This window comes from Crassostrea angulata, chromosome 10 (genome assembly GCF_025612915.1).
Source record: "Crassostrea angulata isolate pt1a10 chromosome 10, ASM2561291v2, whole genome shotgun sequence".
In the NCBI taxonomy this organism is placed as follows: Eukaryota; Metazoa; Mollusca; class Bivalvia; order Ostreida; family Ostreidae; genus Magallana; species Magallana angulata.
The window spans coordinates 43,514,590-43,530,868 of NC_069120.1; the positions used below are offsets into that span (position 1 = coordinate 43,514,590).

At 33.9% G+C, this 16,279-nt stretch overlaps 1 protein-coding gene across 2 annotated transcripts; it reads left to right on the forward strand.

Annotated features, from left to right (window-relative positions):
• The first annotated feature begins 152 nt into the window (after positions 1–152).
• Positions 153–16,002, forward strand: LOC128167677 (uncharacterized). Of its 2 annotated transcripts, none has more exons than XM_052833530.1 (16): positions 153–473; positions 1,960–2,132; positions 7,909–8,051; positions 8,592–8,702; positions 9,052–9,162; positions 9,372–9,434; positions 9,767–9,859; positions 10,844–10,999; positions 11,223–11,339; positions 11,585–11,647; positions 11,830–11,989; positions 12,152–12,482; positions 12,960–13,120; positions 13,319–13,414; positions 13,580–13,765; positions 13,970–16,002. In XM_052833530.1, exons 1-16 carry the CDS (start codon positions 352–354, stop codon positions 14,011–14,013), a joined length of 2,130 nt encoding a protein of 709 aa, XP_052689490.1. In that variant the 5' UTR covers positions 153–351; the 3' UTR covers positions 14,014–16,002. The 2 variants fall into 2 exon arrangements, with proteins under 2 accessions (XP_052689490.1, XP_052689489.1); XM_052833529.1 differs by lacking the exons at positions 153–473; positions 1,960–2,132 and adding exons at positions 5,666–6,389; positions 6,611–6,756.
• Positions 16,003–16,279: the final 277 nt, after the last annotated feature.

Genomic DNA, 16,279 nt, shown 5'->3' on the forward strand with positions numbered 1-16,279 from the left:
GGACATTGTGGTAAGAATTTCTGTAATCAGTGCACTTATGCTACTCTAAATTTATCTTGACATTGGTATGGTCACATGGTTTGTTATCAGCTGATAGGAGTTATGAAGGCAATGGATTTTAATGTTGTGATTCAACTCTTTAAACTGATAGTTACCAGGAAGTTAAATTTGTTATTTGTTACTAGTTGGGGAAGCTTGATTTGGGACAGTATTTGGACGAACGAAATTATTTGGTACAACCTAATTGCCCTAAATCCTACAACAACTTCCTGTTTGAGAAAAACAAGAAAGAGTTCTGGAGTTGTCAAAGTTCAGATTTGTTTTTTGGGAGGGTTGTAATGAGAAGCAACAATGAAGAAGGGTAGTAACGGCCACATTCAGAGGGAGGAACTCATGATGACACTGTTAGACGATTCGTCGGAAACAGACGAGCTTCAGCTGCCTCCCCTGACAGGAAAGAAGCAAGTTCGCAGGTATGACTGCTGGCATTGTCTCGTGTGTGAAGTTGGAATAGAAGCATTATACACTTGTAGCAATGCTCAAAACTTCAGAAAATCACTATTACAGTAAAAAAAAAAAAGAGAGATGTCTTTCACTTTCTAGTAGCAAATATCTTTGACAGAGCATGTTTACCACTGTTTACCGATTTTACGTCATGTTTCTATATTATCTAATTGTTTCTTCCATCGCCCCAAGTGTTAATTCACTTCTGATTTCCAGACTTGTAGTTTTCATAGATTGATATGCCCTATGTTGGTCAGCAGGTGTTAAATTTTATTAAGACCTAGTATACACGACAGACTGCATATGGTAGAAAAACATGCATGCAGCTATGATTTTTGTGATGTATTTACAGGTATATTAGAACTTGCATTTACTGCTGAGTTCGATAACTTACATATGATATTTTATTTTTTTTTCTGAGAGGCATTTAAAAGAAATGAAAAATTTGGGGTCCAGTTCCTCAAGTAGACCCACTTACTCAGTTTCCTGCCTGACTCTTTTAATAAGCATTTATCAGCAAATTTGAAATTGAATACTTGATGGAGCCCTTATTAAAATGAGAATTGTATATCATTCAGAAATTCTAAAACTTAAGTTTTCAACAACAAAAAAATAGCATGCATGGTACTGTGGAACCATGGGAGCTTGTTATGTCCTGTGCAGTTGTCGTGGATTTTTAGGGGAACCCCTCACTTTAACAGTATATCAAACAAACACAGTCCTTATTCATCATTCCATGCTGGCATGCGACCAATCCTCGTCAAGTACCATTTTTCGACAGTGCATTGTTACATTATTTTTTTATATGATGTTGATAAAATGTCGTAACAGTGCACTGGCGAGAAATGGTCCTTGGCCAAAATTGTTCATAATGCCAGTAATACTTGCAAGAGAATCCGTAAATTACATTACATCTCATGAACCAATCTCAAAAAGATGAAAATGGATAAAAAATTGCACCTTCAAACTGGAATGTTTCTACGATGTATAAAATTAAAAAAGCATTTCAAACTAAGAAATCTCAAAGAAATGTTTTTATTTCCACTGTAAATAGTAGTATTTTATTGCCTATTGCTTGTTTTTCTGTACTATTTTTGCAAACTTCTGAAATGTAAATGTTAATCATATATGCTATGGAAAATAGATAAACTGCCGAGTCCATAGCTTAAAAGGGCTTGATGGCTGTATGGCCATTTTTAGACTGTATCGATCTCCTTTTGAAGAAGAACTCTATGTAAAAATATAGAAAAATACCATTTGAAAATTTAAAAAGCAAAATATATGGAGTTTTCTTTTCTCAATAATAGTTTTTAGCTAAAAAAACCCAAGAACCCCTATATTTTAAAGTTTTAGGGAGATCCGATGGTTCATTTATTATTATTAACCATTCAGCCTCCTTAAAAGATCATTGGTATTATTCTGGTTTAATTAATAATATGGTATGTTATTTTACAGAAAGCGGAATCCCTATAGTTCTCCCTCTTCGTCCCATGGAGGGATCTGTAACTGCTGGCAGTTCATGAAGATGCTGATTATTTTACTGTTGGTGTGCTCTGTGACGGTTATGGGCTTCATTACTGTGTGGCTGTCCAATCAAGTGAAGGATCTACAACAGCAGCTCAATGAAGGTATGTCCACAACCCATCATGACAATGAAGCAGACTTGCAAAATTTGACCTGCTTTAAGCAAAATTTATGCTTTGAGTTATCTTGTTCACTGATAAGTAATACAGAAGTGACAGAGTTTGAATTTATACACAGATATGACAGTTCCAATTCATCAATAGTGCATTATATTCAGTTTTGCATATACTGGAAGATAAGACTTCAAAATGACCAAATCAAGTTTTTCCTAAGGTAGCAAGGGACAGTTTCGAATAAAGTACCCGTCAATATTTTTGTAAAATTGAGAGTTGCTGTACTTGAAGGCTTATGAGTGTTGCTAAAATTCATGAAATGATTTTTAATGATTATCATTAGTTAGAGGGATGTCTGTTGTTGAAATTGATATGCAATATGTAGGCCCCTTATGTTAGGTACATAAGAATCAGAAGTAAAATGCGAAACCTGCGGCTATGACTGTTGTGCTGACTTTACGCAGTGAAATTGCAAGTTACAGACGGGAGGTAAAATAACACGAAAAGTAGGTGGATGGGACACTGTAAACTATACACCGGTAAGTTTCTGACATGTGATGGTGCAACATGCACGCGGTACGGAAGGTCAACCCTCTGCAGGGAATTAGCTGGGGGAGGTCTAAAAAGCTGAAAAATCATGAAAAATTAGCAAAATATGAAAGGGTCAAAATCTCGTAAAAACCAGTATGTAGAGAATTTTACAGGTTTTGACTAATAATTTTCTTCAGAAATTGGTGATTAGCCTTATAAAGAGTGAATTAAAGGTATTTGTGCTGAATGGGAACTGAGGAAATTCTAGTTACAGAGTTCCGAAGACATGCATCCCTTGGCTACAATGAATTGAATAAAAAAAACTGTCCCCTGCCACCTAATCAATCTCATGCCCCTTAATGCTGAATTCCTCACGTTTGATATTCATGGATCATAGAGCTTTGCATACGGGGTATCCATACAATTTTACCTAGAAATATTTTGGAAGAAAGAAAACTTTATGATAAATAGAATGCAAACATTTCAAGTTCCAGTGGCACTGTATCCTCTGTGTTAGAGAGAGAGAGGCATTCATGAAAGGAGGTGGGGGGGGGGGCGGTAGGGTACTTGGTGATTAGTTGGCCGTTGGTCAATGTTGTTCAACTTCAACACATGGCCGTTTTTATATATCAATGTCCTCTCTTTTCCACATCATCTCTAAGATAAGATATTGCATAAGCAATACACGTCCCCTACTGGTTTGTGAAAACAATGCTCTGTTATGCAGAATTTTCTCGAAAATATGTCAACCAGACGCTACAAAAGTGTAAACTTGATCTGTTGTTTGACATTTTGAAGCTGTTCAGCAAATTTCATATTATTCCTCAAACGCATAAAGAAAAAAAGTGTGGAAAACTGAAGTGGGACAGACAGACAGACTGACGGACGCAGAGGAAAGCTATAGTCCCCTCCGGTGTAAACAGGTATGGGACTAACAAGAGAGCCAAAGGATATTGATGTGTGGCATTTGATCTCTACTGGTGCCACTTGCACATACCTCAAAGTCTATACATATGTATATTACATGATTAATATGGATATACATGTATTAATGTTTCCAGATTTAATTAAAATTAACACTTTCAGACACATTCAAGATCAAAACCATGATTCATCAACACCCAGTAACTTTATACACAAGAAAAACAACTGTTTATGGCTTACGGCCATCTAGTTGCCGGATAATCTTTACGGCAAAGAGTTCAGTTATCTGAACATGCGCGACAAAAAATAGTTCTATTCGAATGTTGCAAAGTTAACTGTTTGTTGTTCATAATAAATATCTTTAAGCAAGATTATATTTTCCATATGTTATTATCACTTATGTTATTGTAACCAATATGAATTGACTTTATTTAAATAAACTCGAATTCTAACGCGAATGAATATTAAATGCAGTGTTTTTCCTTAGGCCGTTTTTGCATAGAGGTAAAGGCCCCCGCCATGCATCACACAGTGCCGCCATGCTTTCCGCTATGCATACTTACATGTATTATAAGCAAAAAAATCTTTTCCCAATTATTTCAGATCCTAACAGTGATAAGTAAATGTTATAAGTTGTCGTTATTTCGTTCATTCTTCATAAAAACGTTTGCACCCGCAGAGAGCGTCGCTAACTTCGATCGACATCGATCTCAGCAAGGGGGAAGGTGTTTAACGGTTAAAGGACAGAACTTATGATTGAGATATATTGAAACTGGGATTATAAATCGGTAATAAATGCATAAATAGAGGGGCAATTACTACTTGTTTTAATATAATGTGCCTTCTTCGACACCTCCGCCATTATCGATTGTTGGGGATTTTCCAAGATCTAAAAATAGCACGATGTTCCCTCGATGGAGTTACCTTGGTTGTGCTATGATTGAACTGTTTATTTGTCGTAAAAATATTGGAAACTTGAGACCAAATGTACTCAAATAAGAAAACAATATACAGTTAAGCTTGATTGCAAGTCATATACGGAAGCAATGTCACATTACTATAACATAGCTCTATAGACATCGTATAGTATGCCTCTGAACATGTCATGTGAAGAGAGACTAACTGCAAAGTTATAGTGCAGTAATTAATTTTAATTAAATTTGGTGTCAAAACAGGTTTGCTATAATTGCATAGTTCTGCCTGTTTCTTGCCCCCCCCCCCCCCCCCCCAAGAGTTTATCTCTGGTGTTAGAACTGCCTTGTGAATTTATATTTCTTATAAAAGCTTGTGAAGGTCAGCCTCTTAAAAAAGTAGAAAAAACCCAGAAAAATATGAATAAATATACATTTACGAAATACAAATAAAATGGAATAATACTTGTTGGTGTAGATTTCATGAGAATTCATTAATAATAGTACATAACATGCAGTACATTTCATCATTTGGTTATATTATTTTTACGCGCAGTGATTTCGCGCTGGCTTTGGCGCTGTTACGTCGCACCGTGCACCAACTCTCGCGCAAGTTCATAGTGCTTAGGAATACAAGGTATACTGATATTTGAGAGCATGTTCATTGTTGGTTTTAAGTGCTTTTGTGTCCTATATAGTTGAATGAATTTACAGTTAATGTACTTCAGTCGTTGGATAAAAGAAAGAAACAAATTGTCTCATATTGGAGTTTGAGTCTGACATCATCATTTTATTTTATGCAGTCTATGGTTTTCCTAAAAGCAATGGTGGTTTCAACCAATTGATAAAAGAGGGGTCTAGATTTCAATCCTGTCTGTTTCGGTCAGTAAGGTTCGACCAATCAATAAATGGGGCATTTTGATATCTGTCCTGTTAGTTTCTATAGATCTATGAATTACATGTAGCTAGTTACTTTCTATAGAGCTATAAATAAACTAAAGTTTTCGTAAGAAATAGAAGGAATCATACTCGATCCATGTAAATATAGTCATATCAAACCCGTAAGCCATTATGGCCCTTCAGGCCTTTGATTTTATTGCTTGTTGGTGAAAAGTACGTGATTCAAATTATTATAAACATTTGCACTCAAATTCATATAAAAATTATGTACTCGGTATATTGATGTGAATATTGAAGTTTATTATGTTCAAAATGTAATCAGCATTTAAAACCCATGCCTTGCAGATCAGTGGCTTACACTTCACTTTATTGATACTTCGTTACATACCAAGATTGTGAGAGAAGTTTTATAAGGGTTTACATGTATGTATTTTATTTCGAAAGAAATTATGTCACATCAAATACATTTTGGCAGTGTGTGTGTGTCCATGGCATGGGAGAATTTCATTGAGTTTTTCGTTTAGAATTAAAATCAAAGGTTTTGGCAAGTAATTTGCAGGTTAAGGATGAATGACGAGTTAAGACTACAAGGGAGGGCGAAATGTCCTACTCTTTTATTTCATTTGGTACGAATGGACCGGACACCTCCTAAGCTCTTTTGTACGAAGTATTTCTTGTAAAAGCTACTTTTGTTTTACCACTTCCGGGTGTACGTATCGAACGTCAAAAACTACAAAATCGATTAGACCTTAAACTTACATTATCAGATCTATCAATGTCCCATGTTGGACTCTCAGGGAAATTTAGACGTCGGTTTTAAACCGCCAAAGAAAATGAAAAAGCGTCGAGAACTTGACGCACTAGTGGGAAGTGGGAAAACTCGGAGAAAGATGAAAAATGGTCACGAACTTCTTCGTACGGAGTCCGAGTCGTCCGAAGTGGATGAATTTTTAATAACTGATCGTAAATCTTTCATGAGACAGTGAGTTTTAAATGAAAGGTTTATTTAGCGGCAAATGTGTAATTCATTTCCGTACATTAACATGTCTCGGCTTTTAGTTTTACTAAATTACGTGGGCTTTCGGATTATTTCGATTGCCATCTTTGAACAAATTTAAAATGATTTTCAATTTTATATAACAAATGATCAGATTTGGAAAAAATCAACAGTTAACAATTTTTTTTTATCTTATCCAACACTAGGGGGCGAGTCTCGTGCTGTTCCACATGCATGTCAGTATTTGGATTTTTCATGGTTGTCACTTGTTTCATTTGTATTGGCGCCTTGTTATACATGCATTTACAACTGAAAGAAAATGTTGAAAAAATCCGGGAAGAAGTTAATAAAGGTGACTTATTTGTTGTATCTTGAATAGTTCTGTGTTTTGTTTCCACTGGTCGATTCTCTTTTATTGAGTTCTGATGAATGTGTCTTTGTTTTATTCTGTTGCCTTTCTTGTTCATTACTATTTATGACAAATTGATTGAGTCTACTTTTACAAGCTGTTGCAAACAAAATCATCATCAACTATAAAGCATGCAGGGTTCAAGTTTCTATGGAAAAAAATGTATAGAGTGTATCTCTGAATGTTCTGCAATTGACAAGTAATATTGGATTGACATATTATTATACGAAGGAAATTTTATTTGACTGGTATTTTTGAGGTATTAGGCTGGTTTTAACCTGTCAAATTTTATTTGCATGTTCTAGTGATATTTCAAGATAATATACTGCTAACAAAAACGTTAATAATTTAGTTCATTCATTACTGTTAGGTATCATATTTATAAATTTTGTAAATTTAAAAATTTTAGGATTGATCCTCTGTTTTTTCTTGAGATGACTTTTTAGCTTCTTTGGTTTTAGTTATTATGGGTTGGTATACATCAACAGCATTGAAAATGCTACGATTTATTGATTAATGCAGTAAAACATGGTAACAGCGAACACGCTTATAATGAATTGTTGCTTGCAGGGAAGTGATTTTTCATTCCCTGTGACTTTATTACATATTGTAAACTTGATGTACATAATGAATAAGCTTATAACAAAGCAAAATTGCCTGTCCTGGCACTTCATTATAAGCGTGTTTTACTGTATATGAATAAATAATGTGTAACATTAATGCAAATAATTAGATACTGATACTCCGTTTGCAGTAAGATGAAATTTCAATGATTTTGCTGTAAATCAATATTTTAGTAACCTTAGCTAACAATGGTGCTTTATATCTAGAAGATTGATTACTGGAACAATATGTTAAAACTAAATTAAACATGCATGTACAAACAATAAATAACCCAGTGTTTGTCTAAACTATTTGCTCTTGCATAAAGTTTTTTCTTGTTAAACGACTCAAATTTCACAAACCTGATGCTAAGTTTTACGAACTACATTCTTCATACATGTTATACATACATGAACAGATATGCTATAATAAAGTCTGACAATCTTAATTTAATTTTAATGACAGTATTTTTTTTTTAATTTTTATTGACAGTAAAAGGCAGCAGTTTACAGACCAGTGTAGATGAACTGAAGCAACAAATTCAGAGCAGTATCAAAAAAGATCTAGTCAATGTCACACAGAGCCCCAAGGAAATGGCCGATGTTAAACTACGTTTGTCCAGCCTCACTTCTAAAGTAAATATCCTTGTTTGTTTTCTGTGATTGCAGAGGTCATAATTTCCGTAGTTTATTTACCAGCTCAAGTTTATAGATTCATCCTTAAAATATGTTAACATATGAATTGTATGTGGTGATACCTCATTGTTAAAATTTCATTATTTAATGAAATCCTGCCTAAACTACATCATGGGAAAGCCTTTTATTTTTTGAGAAGATGAAAAAGAAGCTCATATAATGACAGCATACTCTTATTCACCATATTTCCTTCATGGAATTTGAAAAGTCAAAAGGAATAAGGACAAGAATTGCCCTGGGAACAAGAAAAGTTAATGAAATGGTTTATGTATTGTGAACATATGTGATACTGGATGTGAAACATCAAAGATGCCCAATTATATCTTTGTATCTTGTCTCAGTTGATCAACGAATTTGACTAAACATGCATTTAAGATATCATTAGTACAAATAAAACAATATGTTTATCATATATTTGATGTTAATAATTAATGAATGTGGTGTACATGTAACTACTAATAATGATCTGAAATTATTTAGGTAAATGATCAAAGCTCCGCCTTAGAGGCAGTCAGCAAAAGTCAACCAGGCAGTCAAGTCATTGTGAATCAAGTCAATACACTATCAAAGCAGGTGCCCATTATCTCAAATGTAAGTGACATTACCTACTCAATTCCAAATTCTCTACAGAGATAAGTAATGAAATCTGCACAAAATTAATTCTCATGTCCCAGTTATCTCACTGGTAAGTAATGAAGCCAATACATGAAAATTTCAAGTCCCAAAATCAACCTTATTAAAGGTAAGTGCTGAAATTAATACATTTATTACTCTAGTCTTAATATTGAATGTCTATTCATTAGTGACAAGTTCATTACATCTGAGCATCAGAAAAAAAATGGTTTCAAATCACAACTACACAATATTAAGTTTTAATTGCATTGGTAATTCATCATGAGATGAGCTGATGTTGCTAGCATTCATCTTTCTATTCCTGCAGACTATAGGGGATTTAGGAGTTGATGTGAAAGCAATGAAGTTGGAGGTGGAAAAACTTAAAGAGAAAGTTGAGAAAGAATTGGCAGACCTGAAACAACAACAGACTCCGGAGGTTTGTTCTGCTTCATTAAATCACTAAAAATATTTTCTGTTATAGTCAAGTTACAAATTCACAGTAACACTTTTTTCTCTGTATTAAAACATTACATTATGGTACTAACATATATATATGGTACATGTGATAAATACTGACTGTGATCTTCAATTATTTCTTCAATGTTGTTAAGATTTTATTAAAACAAGTTGTTTTTTAACATACAGATGGGGAGTGGTGGTCGTGAATCAGGGGGTCGAGAGTCAGGCCATGTTGACCTTGACACAGAAGTAAGAAAATTTCATTTTTTCCATAACAAAAAGACCAGTATCATGAACAAGAAGTTGTACAGGAATACATGGTTATAGTGAAGCATGAGGGATGAAAGATATAGATTTGTTCTAAGAATTATTCACTATATCCAATAAATGCATAATATATTTCCAGATAAGGGGAATCATTCTGACTGAATTTGTTACAATAATATCAGATGTAACCATGTTTTACTGTAGTTTAAATTTCACATAAGACAATTTGATGTCACAGATAATCAAGAAGATTGCATGTATGTGTTTAAAAATAGTTCAGTTGAACTACAATGATATTTTTCTCTCATTTTTAGAAACTGGAGAATCTGAGCAACATGATACAGCTGGTTAACAACTCTCTGTGGTCTGAGCTGCCAAAAATTCAATCAAAACTGTCAAGTCATGAGGTGAGTGAGATAAAAAGAAGAAAGGGAGAGAGAGTGCCTAGGACCTTGTGTGATTGGATTACCTAGCCAGCCCCTACACCCCTGGGAATGTTATTGTCATTTAAATTTAGACCACGTGGTTTTATTTGACCCTTTCATTTTCGCAGTAAAAATCGTGCCTCGTGTTTATAGTCTATTTCAGAGAATCTATAGGTACTTGTAGTCGAATATTAAATCCAGGCGTTTATTGATTTTAAACTTTATCTTCATTAATTAGAGGATAAAATGAGTTCTAGAAATAAATATGTCAATAGAAATTATAATTTTTTTCTGCTTTTGCAACAATTAACATGCTTAGTAATGGTCCCCCTTTTAGAATTAATGTTTGATCTGCGCCTGACCTAGTAATAGCATCAATTGTTAAACAGACTATAATATTTTATGCAGAATATTCATTGAAAATAGCTCGATATTAAGTTTTTGTGCAAACCAGACACCCATTCTTTTTTTAAAAAGCATGGTATTGCACGCCAAAAGCCTCAAACATGGCTATGATTTTATTAAGCAACCTAATGTTTATACTTTCAACCACGTGTAGAGTGGTTGAACACGAACGATAACTGATCATAACTCTGTTCTGAATATTATCGTTTAGTTTAAATAACCTCTAGAGGATGAAATAAAGCATATATCTTAACAGATTTTTATGTTTTAACATAAATCAAAGTATGATATGATATGAAAAATGACCAGAACTTATGTATTTTAAAAATATTATCCGAACACTTATACTTCTGCTCAAAATTTCACAGAAATTGAACAAATCTCGGTGAAGTCTCGTGAACTTTCATTCGAGCACCTCTGGATTTATTACATACTTAGCAACGATAAAGAAAACATTCCGAACACATTTGCAGGGGTGCCCTATTCTTTCCCCATAAACAAAAAATAAGATACCTTATTTCCTGAATGTATGATTAATATTGTATATGTTGGTCCTTTCAGGTTTACTTGAGTGCTTTGCAAAACATAACTGCTAACCTTCAGACACAATTCAAGGCCTTGAATAGTGACCACTCTTCTATACTGAAGGATCATAAGGGGATGGACCAGGACTCAGGGGAAGGAACTGCACAGACCAAGCTCCTCATTCACCAAGTGGTTAGTATTGTGTGTCTCTGGCTATGTACTTCACTATAATATACAGTTTATTTAAGGTTAAATACTAATTATTACCCAGGGCTCTTGCATTATATTTGAGAACTGAGGCCATTAAAATTGGGAGAATAAGCAACCTTACAGCTTATACTTTGTAAACTATACATCTATATACTGAAACTTATCCTATATTTGATGTAACTGATTCTTGGGAAAAAAAATTCAGATTGAGGATATGGGTCTTGCTAACCAAACCAGCCCATCAGAATCCCTGGATAATCTGTCAGTGAAGATAGACAGCATTACCTCTACAGTTGGTACACTGAGGGATCAGTTCAAACTGGTAAGAAGATCAAAGGAACCTTGTTCATAAATTATCTTAATAAAATCCACATCAGTGCCTTGGAGAAGTTGTAAATTATGCAGTTGTAAATTAGAATTTGACTTTCATGAATTTCTCTGTATACCCGGTAAATGATATTGATGAATGCAATATAAATTATTTAACTTATTGTCATTGGTTTTTAATTCTGTTAAAAAGTATTCCTTGTTTCTCTCCCCTTATCTGTGTTATAAATATTCTTGTAGATGAAAGACTCCCAAGGGACGGCTGGTTCAGCAGACACTGGGTCCATTCAAACAAGTCTCCAAGTAAGTCTTGGTAATTTTTCCCTTTCAATTAAAGCAGTGGGGTTACACATGTTGAAGTTAGTTCAATGAACAAAAAAGTCTGAATTTCATGTTTTGAACAGATGTGTACATTTCATTCTATGGTTTTTATGAGTACTCTTGTTTTGATAAGACCACATTTTTTTCACTGCCCCTGATTGTAGGCACTGAACAGATCCGTTGAAGTCTTGAAGGAGGATTTCCACACACTGATGGGTAAAGTTGGCAAGCAGTCCAACACAATAACGGAACTGTCCAAGACAGTGGAGGTCTTGAAGCATTTCTCTGCTACACTTGACAAGGACCACAGAGAAATGGTTAATGGTGGGGAAAATCATTATTCTAAATTTTCTATGAATTTTCTTATCTATGATATTTTCTAAGAGTGTGTTTCCCTTTGATGTCAGCGTTTAGATTGCATCACGCTGCTTTTATTAAAGCAGAGGAAAAGTTATTATAAATTGCACTGGTTTCATCATTTACCAGGTCAGACAACCTCAGCTCCACCACCAACACCTACAATTAGGACCCCTGTGGTTAAATCTGATCTGGATTCATTGCCAGCATCTCCAAAAGCTAGCAGTGTGCCAACATCTACAGCTAGAGCCCCTGATGTTAAACAAGATGAGGACCTAGTGCCAACAACAAAACTTCCACCACATAACACAGAGCCCATAGTAAAGAATGAAAACAAGCCCCCAGTAGCAAAGACAGAGGGTCACATTACTATCACATTACCTATACAGGAACTTTACTTGAATGGAACTGGCAGCACAGATGATGAAGATGTTGTCCTTTATCATTGGGAACAGAAAGAGTAAGACATTGGGAAATTCAGGTTGACAAATAATTTGTACAAAGATTGGAAATTGGCATGTGTTTTAAAAAAGTGTAAATCTTTTGCAGTTTAACTTGTGCTTAGTTAGATATATTAGCTGTAGCAGAGAATCATAGAAAAGAGAGATAAAGAGAGATATTGTTCTATTTCTTGATACTGAATTGATTGTTAAAGTCTTCGGACAAATGTTCTCTTGACGTACTATAAACCAACTTTTATTTGCAGAAATTTTATTATATAATTTACCAGTGATTTACTGGTTTTGGATGACTAATTTTCAATACAGAGCCATGTTTTTAAACTAAAGCATGTGCAAAAATCATTCAAAAACTGGTTTAAAACCAGAAAACATTGTATCAGTACATGTATGTTCTTACATGCAAACACTAAAAGATTGATTTACAGTAATCATGTGACGTTTTTACCTGATGATTATTTCGTCTTATATTCCTTTAGTGGTCCCTCTGCTCTAAATATTTTTCGAGAGGATGAAGCAATAGCCAGGGCTACAGGAGACTTCATACCTGGACAGTATATCTTTGAATTACAAGTCTGGGATGCAGAAAGTCTCACCTCCAAAAAAACACTCACTGTGGATGTCCAGGATAAGCCATCCGGTAATTAACAAGGGCAGCTTATACCTAATCTAATCAACTTAAGTTGATCGTCATCTTAAAAAAAATCACTGAGGAAGAACTCAAATTAGTTATCATACTTGTAAAAGCTGAAGCTCACATGTCAGTTGATAATTTATATATACTGCTGAACAGTGGTTGCTTACATGGTTTAATGTGATTTATGTATTGCGTTATCAGAAAAATCTGTGAAATCTACCCTGGATGTGTCCCAGCCCACATCACCCCCGGAGGTTCACAAGTTCATTACCATGAAACTTGTCAATTCTTATGAAGGTTAGAGGAAAGCTTTAAAGCTCTGCTGCAGTGTTGATAAAGTTTAGGGACATTTTCTGTAATTGCTGTTTCAATTATAACTGAAAAATAAAGTCATTTCTGTGATTGTCTTTACATGTAGAGTATATTTCTTTGTGATTGACTTATATCCTCAATATCTGACAGACTTGGAGACTGGGGTTCGTCGCTGGGACAAAGATGGTGACGGGCTTGTTGATGTGCAGGATCTCCCCGATTACATGCCAGACCCTCCCTCTCAGCAACAGCTAGAGATGTTTGACTTTAACCATGATGGACTTTATAATATAGATGAACTAGCTGTAGCTTTGGGATTCCAGCCCTGGCCCAAAGGTATCCACTAGAAACCTCATATTTACTGTCTTGTACTAAGTACTAGTCTTCCATTTCAGTTTATGAATGCCATTTGGCTAATCCTCCATCTTTTCCAGTCCTTATCATTATTTCCCCATTCATTTTGAATTTTTAGGACTTGATAGGATGAAGCAGAGTAAAGCTTAATTTTAGATCCGAGTTTATTTTATTTCTGATTTGTAGATCAGCCCAAGCCCGGGATCTCAAATAAAAAAGCAGCGCAATAGAGAGTCTGTTATGGTTGGCCAGTACCATGTAAAAAGATGAAGAGGAGACACTTGTATGGACTTCGAAAATTAAAAGAGTTGGAGAAAGAAAGAAAATCCATTCCATGAAGTACAAAGGAAAATGTGGAAAGGATCAGTTATCTGTGATATGTTTGTTTTCTTTTTTAAATATTATTTAGTCTTGATTCAGTTTGTGCTTTATCATCGAATTTAGATTATGTCAGACAACATAGGGGTTATACATGTAATTCATCACTGTCTGTGGTTAATGGAATGTGTTCAGTATTTGATAAATCATTGTAGTAAAACAGCAAAGATCATTAGTTTCAGAAAGAACATTGGCAAAATCACCATCTCTACCATTTATTTTCAGTAGAAAAGGATAGATACATGTATTGTATTGAATTAAGGAATAAGGAAACATTCTTTTTGGAATTATGAGGTGATCAACTACGGTAATGTGTGAGCCCTTGACCATGCCTGATCGTATTTGATCCCCTCATAATTTTTAAAGAATGATTCTTTATTACTGGTATTTATATAATTTTCAGCAGTTGTATGATTAAATGTTTAAATAGCCATTGAAAAAATGTATTGGACTATACATTACAAGATCGATATTCGTAATGTTATCACAAAGACACTGAAAAATGTGAATATTAGTTGTTAAAATAACGTATATACACAAACCATTGAGAGATATTGTGCCATGAAATAGTACTTAAATCTGAAATCATGATGTTCTTGGTTTTTTCTTTTCTTTTAAGTTACTTTCAGTTACCGGTAAATTATAATTAGTTATATGTTTATTTTTTCTATTTAGTTATGTAAAAGATGGACATGATCAATGCATATTAAAGTTCCAATTCCAGTGTGACATTTTTTTTATATTGTTGGTATCGAATGTGCACATTTTTTGTAGAACATTTCAATAGATGTACACATAAACTGTACGATAGAGCTGTGATTTTGTTGTGCCAATAGTTGCTCATCCAAGATTTGTGAATGTCCATTGTTATATTGTAAATAGCCCCATCATCCATGTTAGATATTGTACCATCATACTTACATGTATACAAACACTCTCTGGAAATGACTGACTATATATTGTTCTCAAATATCATGCAGTTGTAGAGTATTTTTGTACTTAATGGTTGAACTTTGTGCTAAGGATAAAAATACTGATGATATCTTTTAAATTTCTTTCATTCTTTGTTTCCCTGGATAAGAGAGGATTATTCATTGTAACACATGGTTAGTGTAAAGCCCCAGGAAGAAGCAGTATTGATTCATTATAACTGTAATTGGTTATATCCAGTTTTCTTGTTATGCAGTTTTTAGATAAGAGGAATGAAACTAACTTTGTTCTGATTGAGAATTCCTCATAAGCATGTTCCTTGAAATTGTACTGTATGCAATTTCTTACCTTGATAGGCTCACAAATTATTGTCCAGAAAATTACTTCAAAATCAAAAGAATACATTAATGTTTTAAGCATGCTTTGTGTTCACAATTACATGTTGATGTGCAAGGGTTTTTTTATCGCTCTTGAAATATACCTCCCTATGTTATCATGTTGTTAGCTTCTAATGGAGTCTCCTTGACTATTTGTTTAAGATGTTGGTTGTATAAATTCTTTAGGTGTTAATTTAAATGAAACAGTGACAGAAGGGCAAAGTTTTTCTGATAAAATGAAAGCTTGTGTTCTGTTTTTCAGTTTGCTTTTTAACAATATACAACAAAATTTCTAGTTTGAACCCTCAAAATGTTTTGATTTTGGTGAGTTTATCTAATACATGTTCAAATATGTGCTTGTTCATTAGCTAAAATTAAATACCATGAATATTTATTTGCATACATCCTTTCATTCAGTATAATGCAATTTAATTTTTAAAATTCCCAAATTTTTTTTATTGTATTATATTAAAATGTAAAGAATATCAAGTCATTTCATTTAATGTCATGCAAATGTTCAATAAAATGTTCATTCCTTCTTTACCTTTTATTTTACATTATTATTTATGGAGAATACATTTCCCTCAAAAAACATTTTTATGAATATACCGGTACATGTATTTTCAACGAAATGTGAAATAACACAGCTACAAATTATCCTGGTTATCTTGACTTTGATGGGAAGGAATTTTAGCAAATCATTTTGTTGTAATATTTCAGGTTGCAAATACTGGGTCAAAGGACAAAACACAATTGGTTGACAACATTTTATTAAAAATATACGTAAAATGGACATGATTGTCTTTAATAA

Coding starts and splice junctions, on each gene's coding strand:
- LOC128167677 (XM_052833529.1), top strand. CDS start 6,190: ATGTTGGACTCTCAGGGAAATTTAGACGTCGGTTTTAAACCGCCAAAG. Junction 6,757..7,908: donor CCGGGAAGAAGTTAATAAAG/GTGACTTATTTG, acceptor TTTTATTGACAG/TAAAAGGCAGCAGTTTACAG. Junction 11,340..11,584: donor TGAGGGATCAGTTCAAACTG/GTAAGAAGATCA, acceptor ATATTCTTGTAG/ATGAAAGACTCCCAAGGGAC.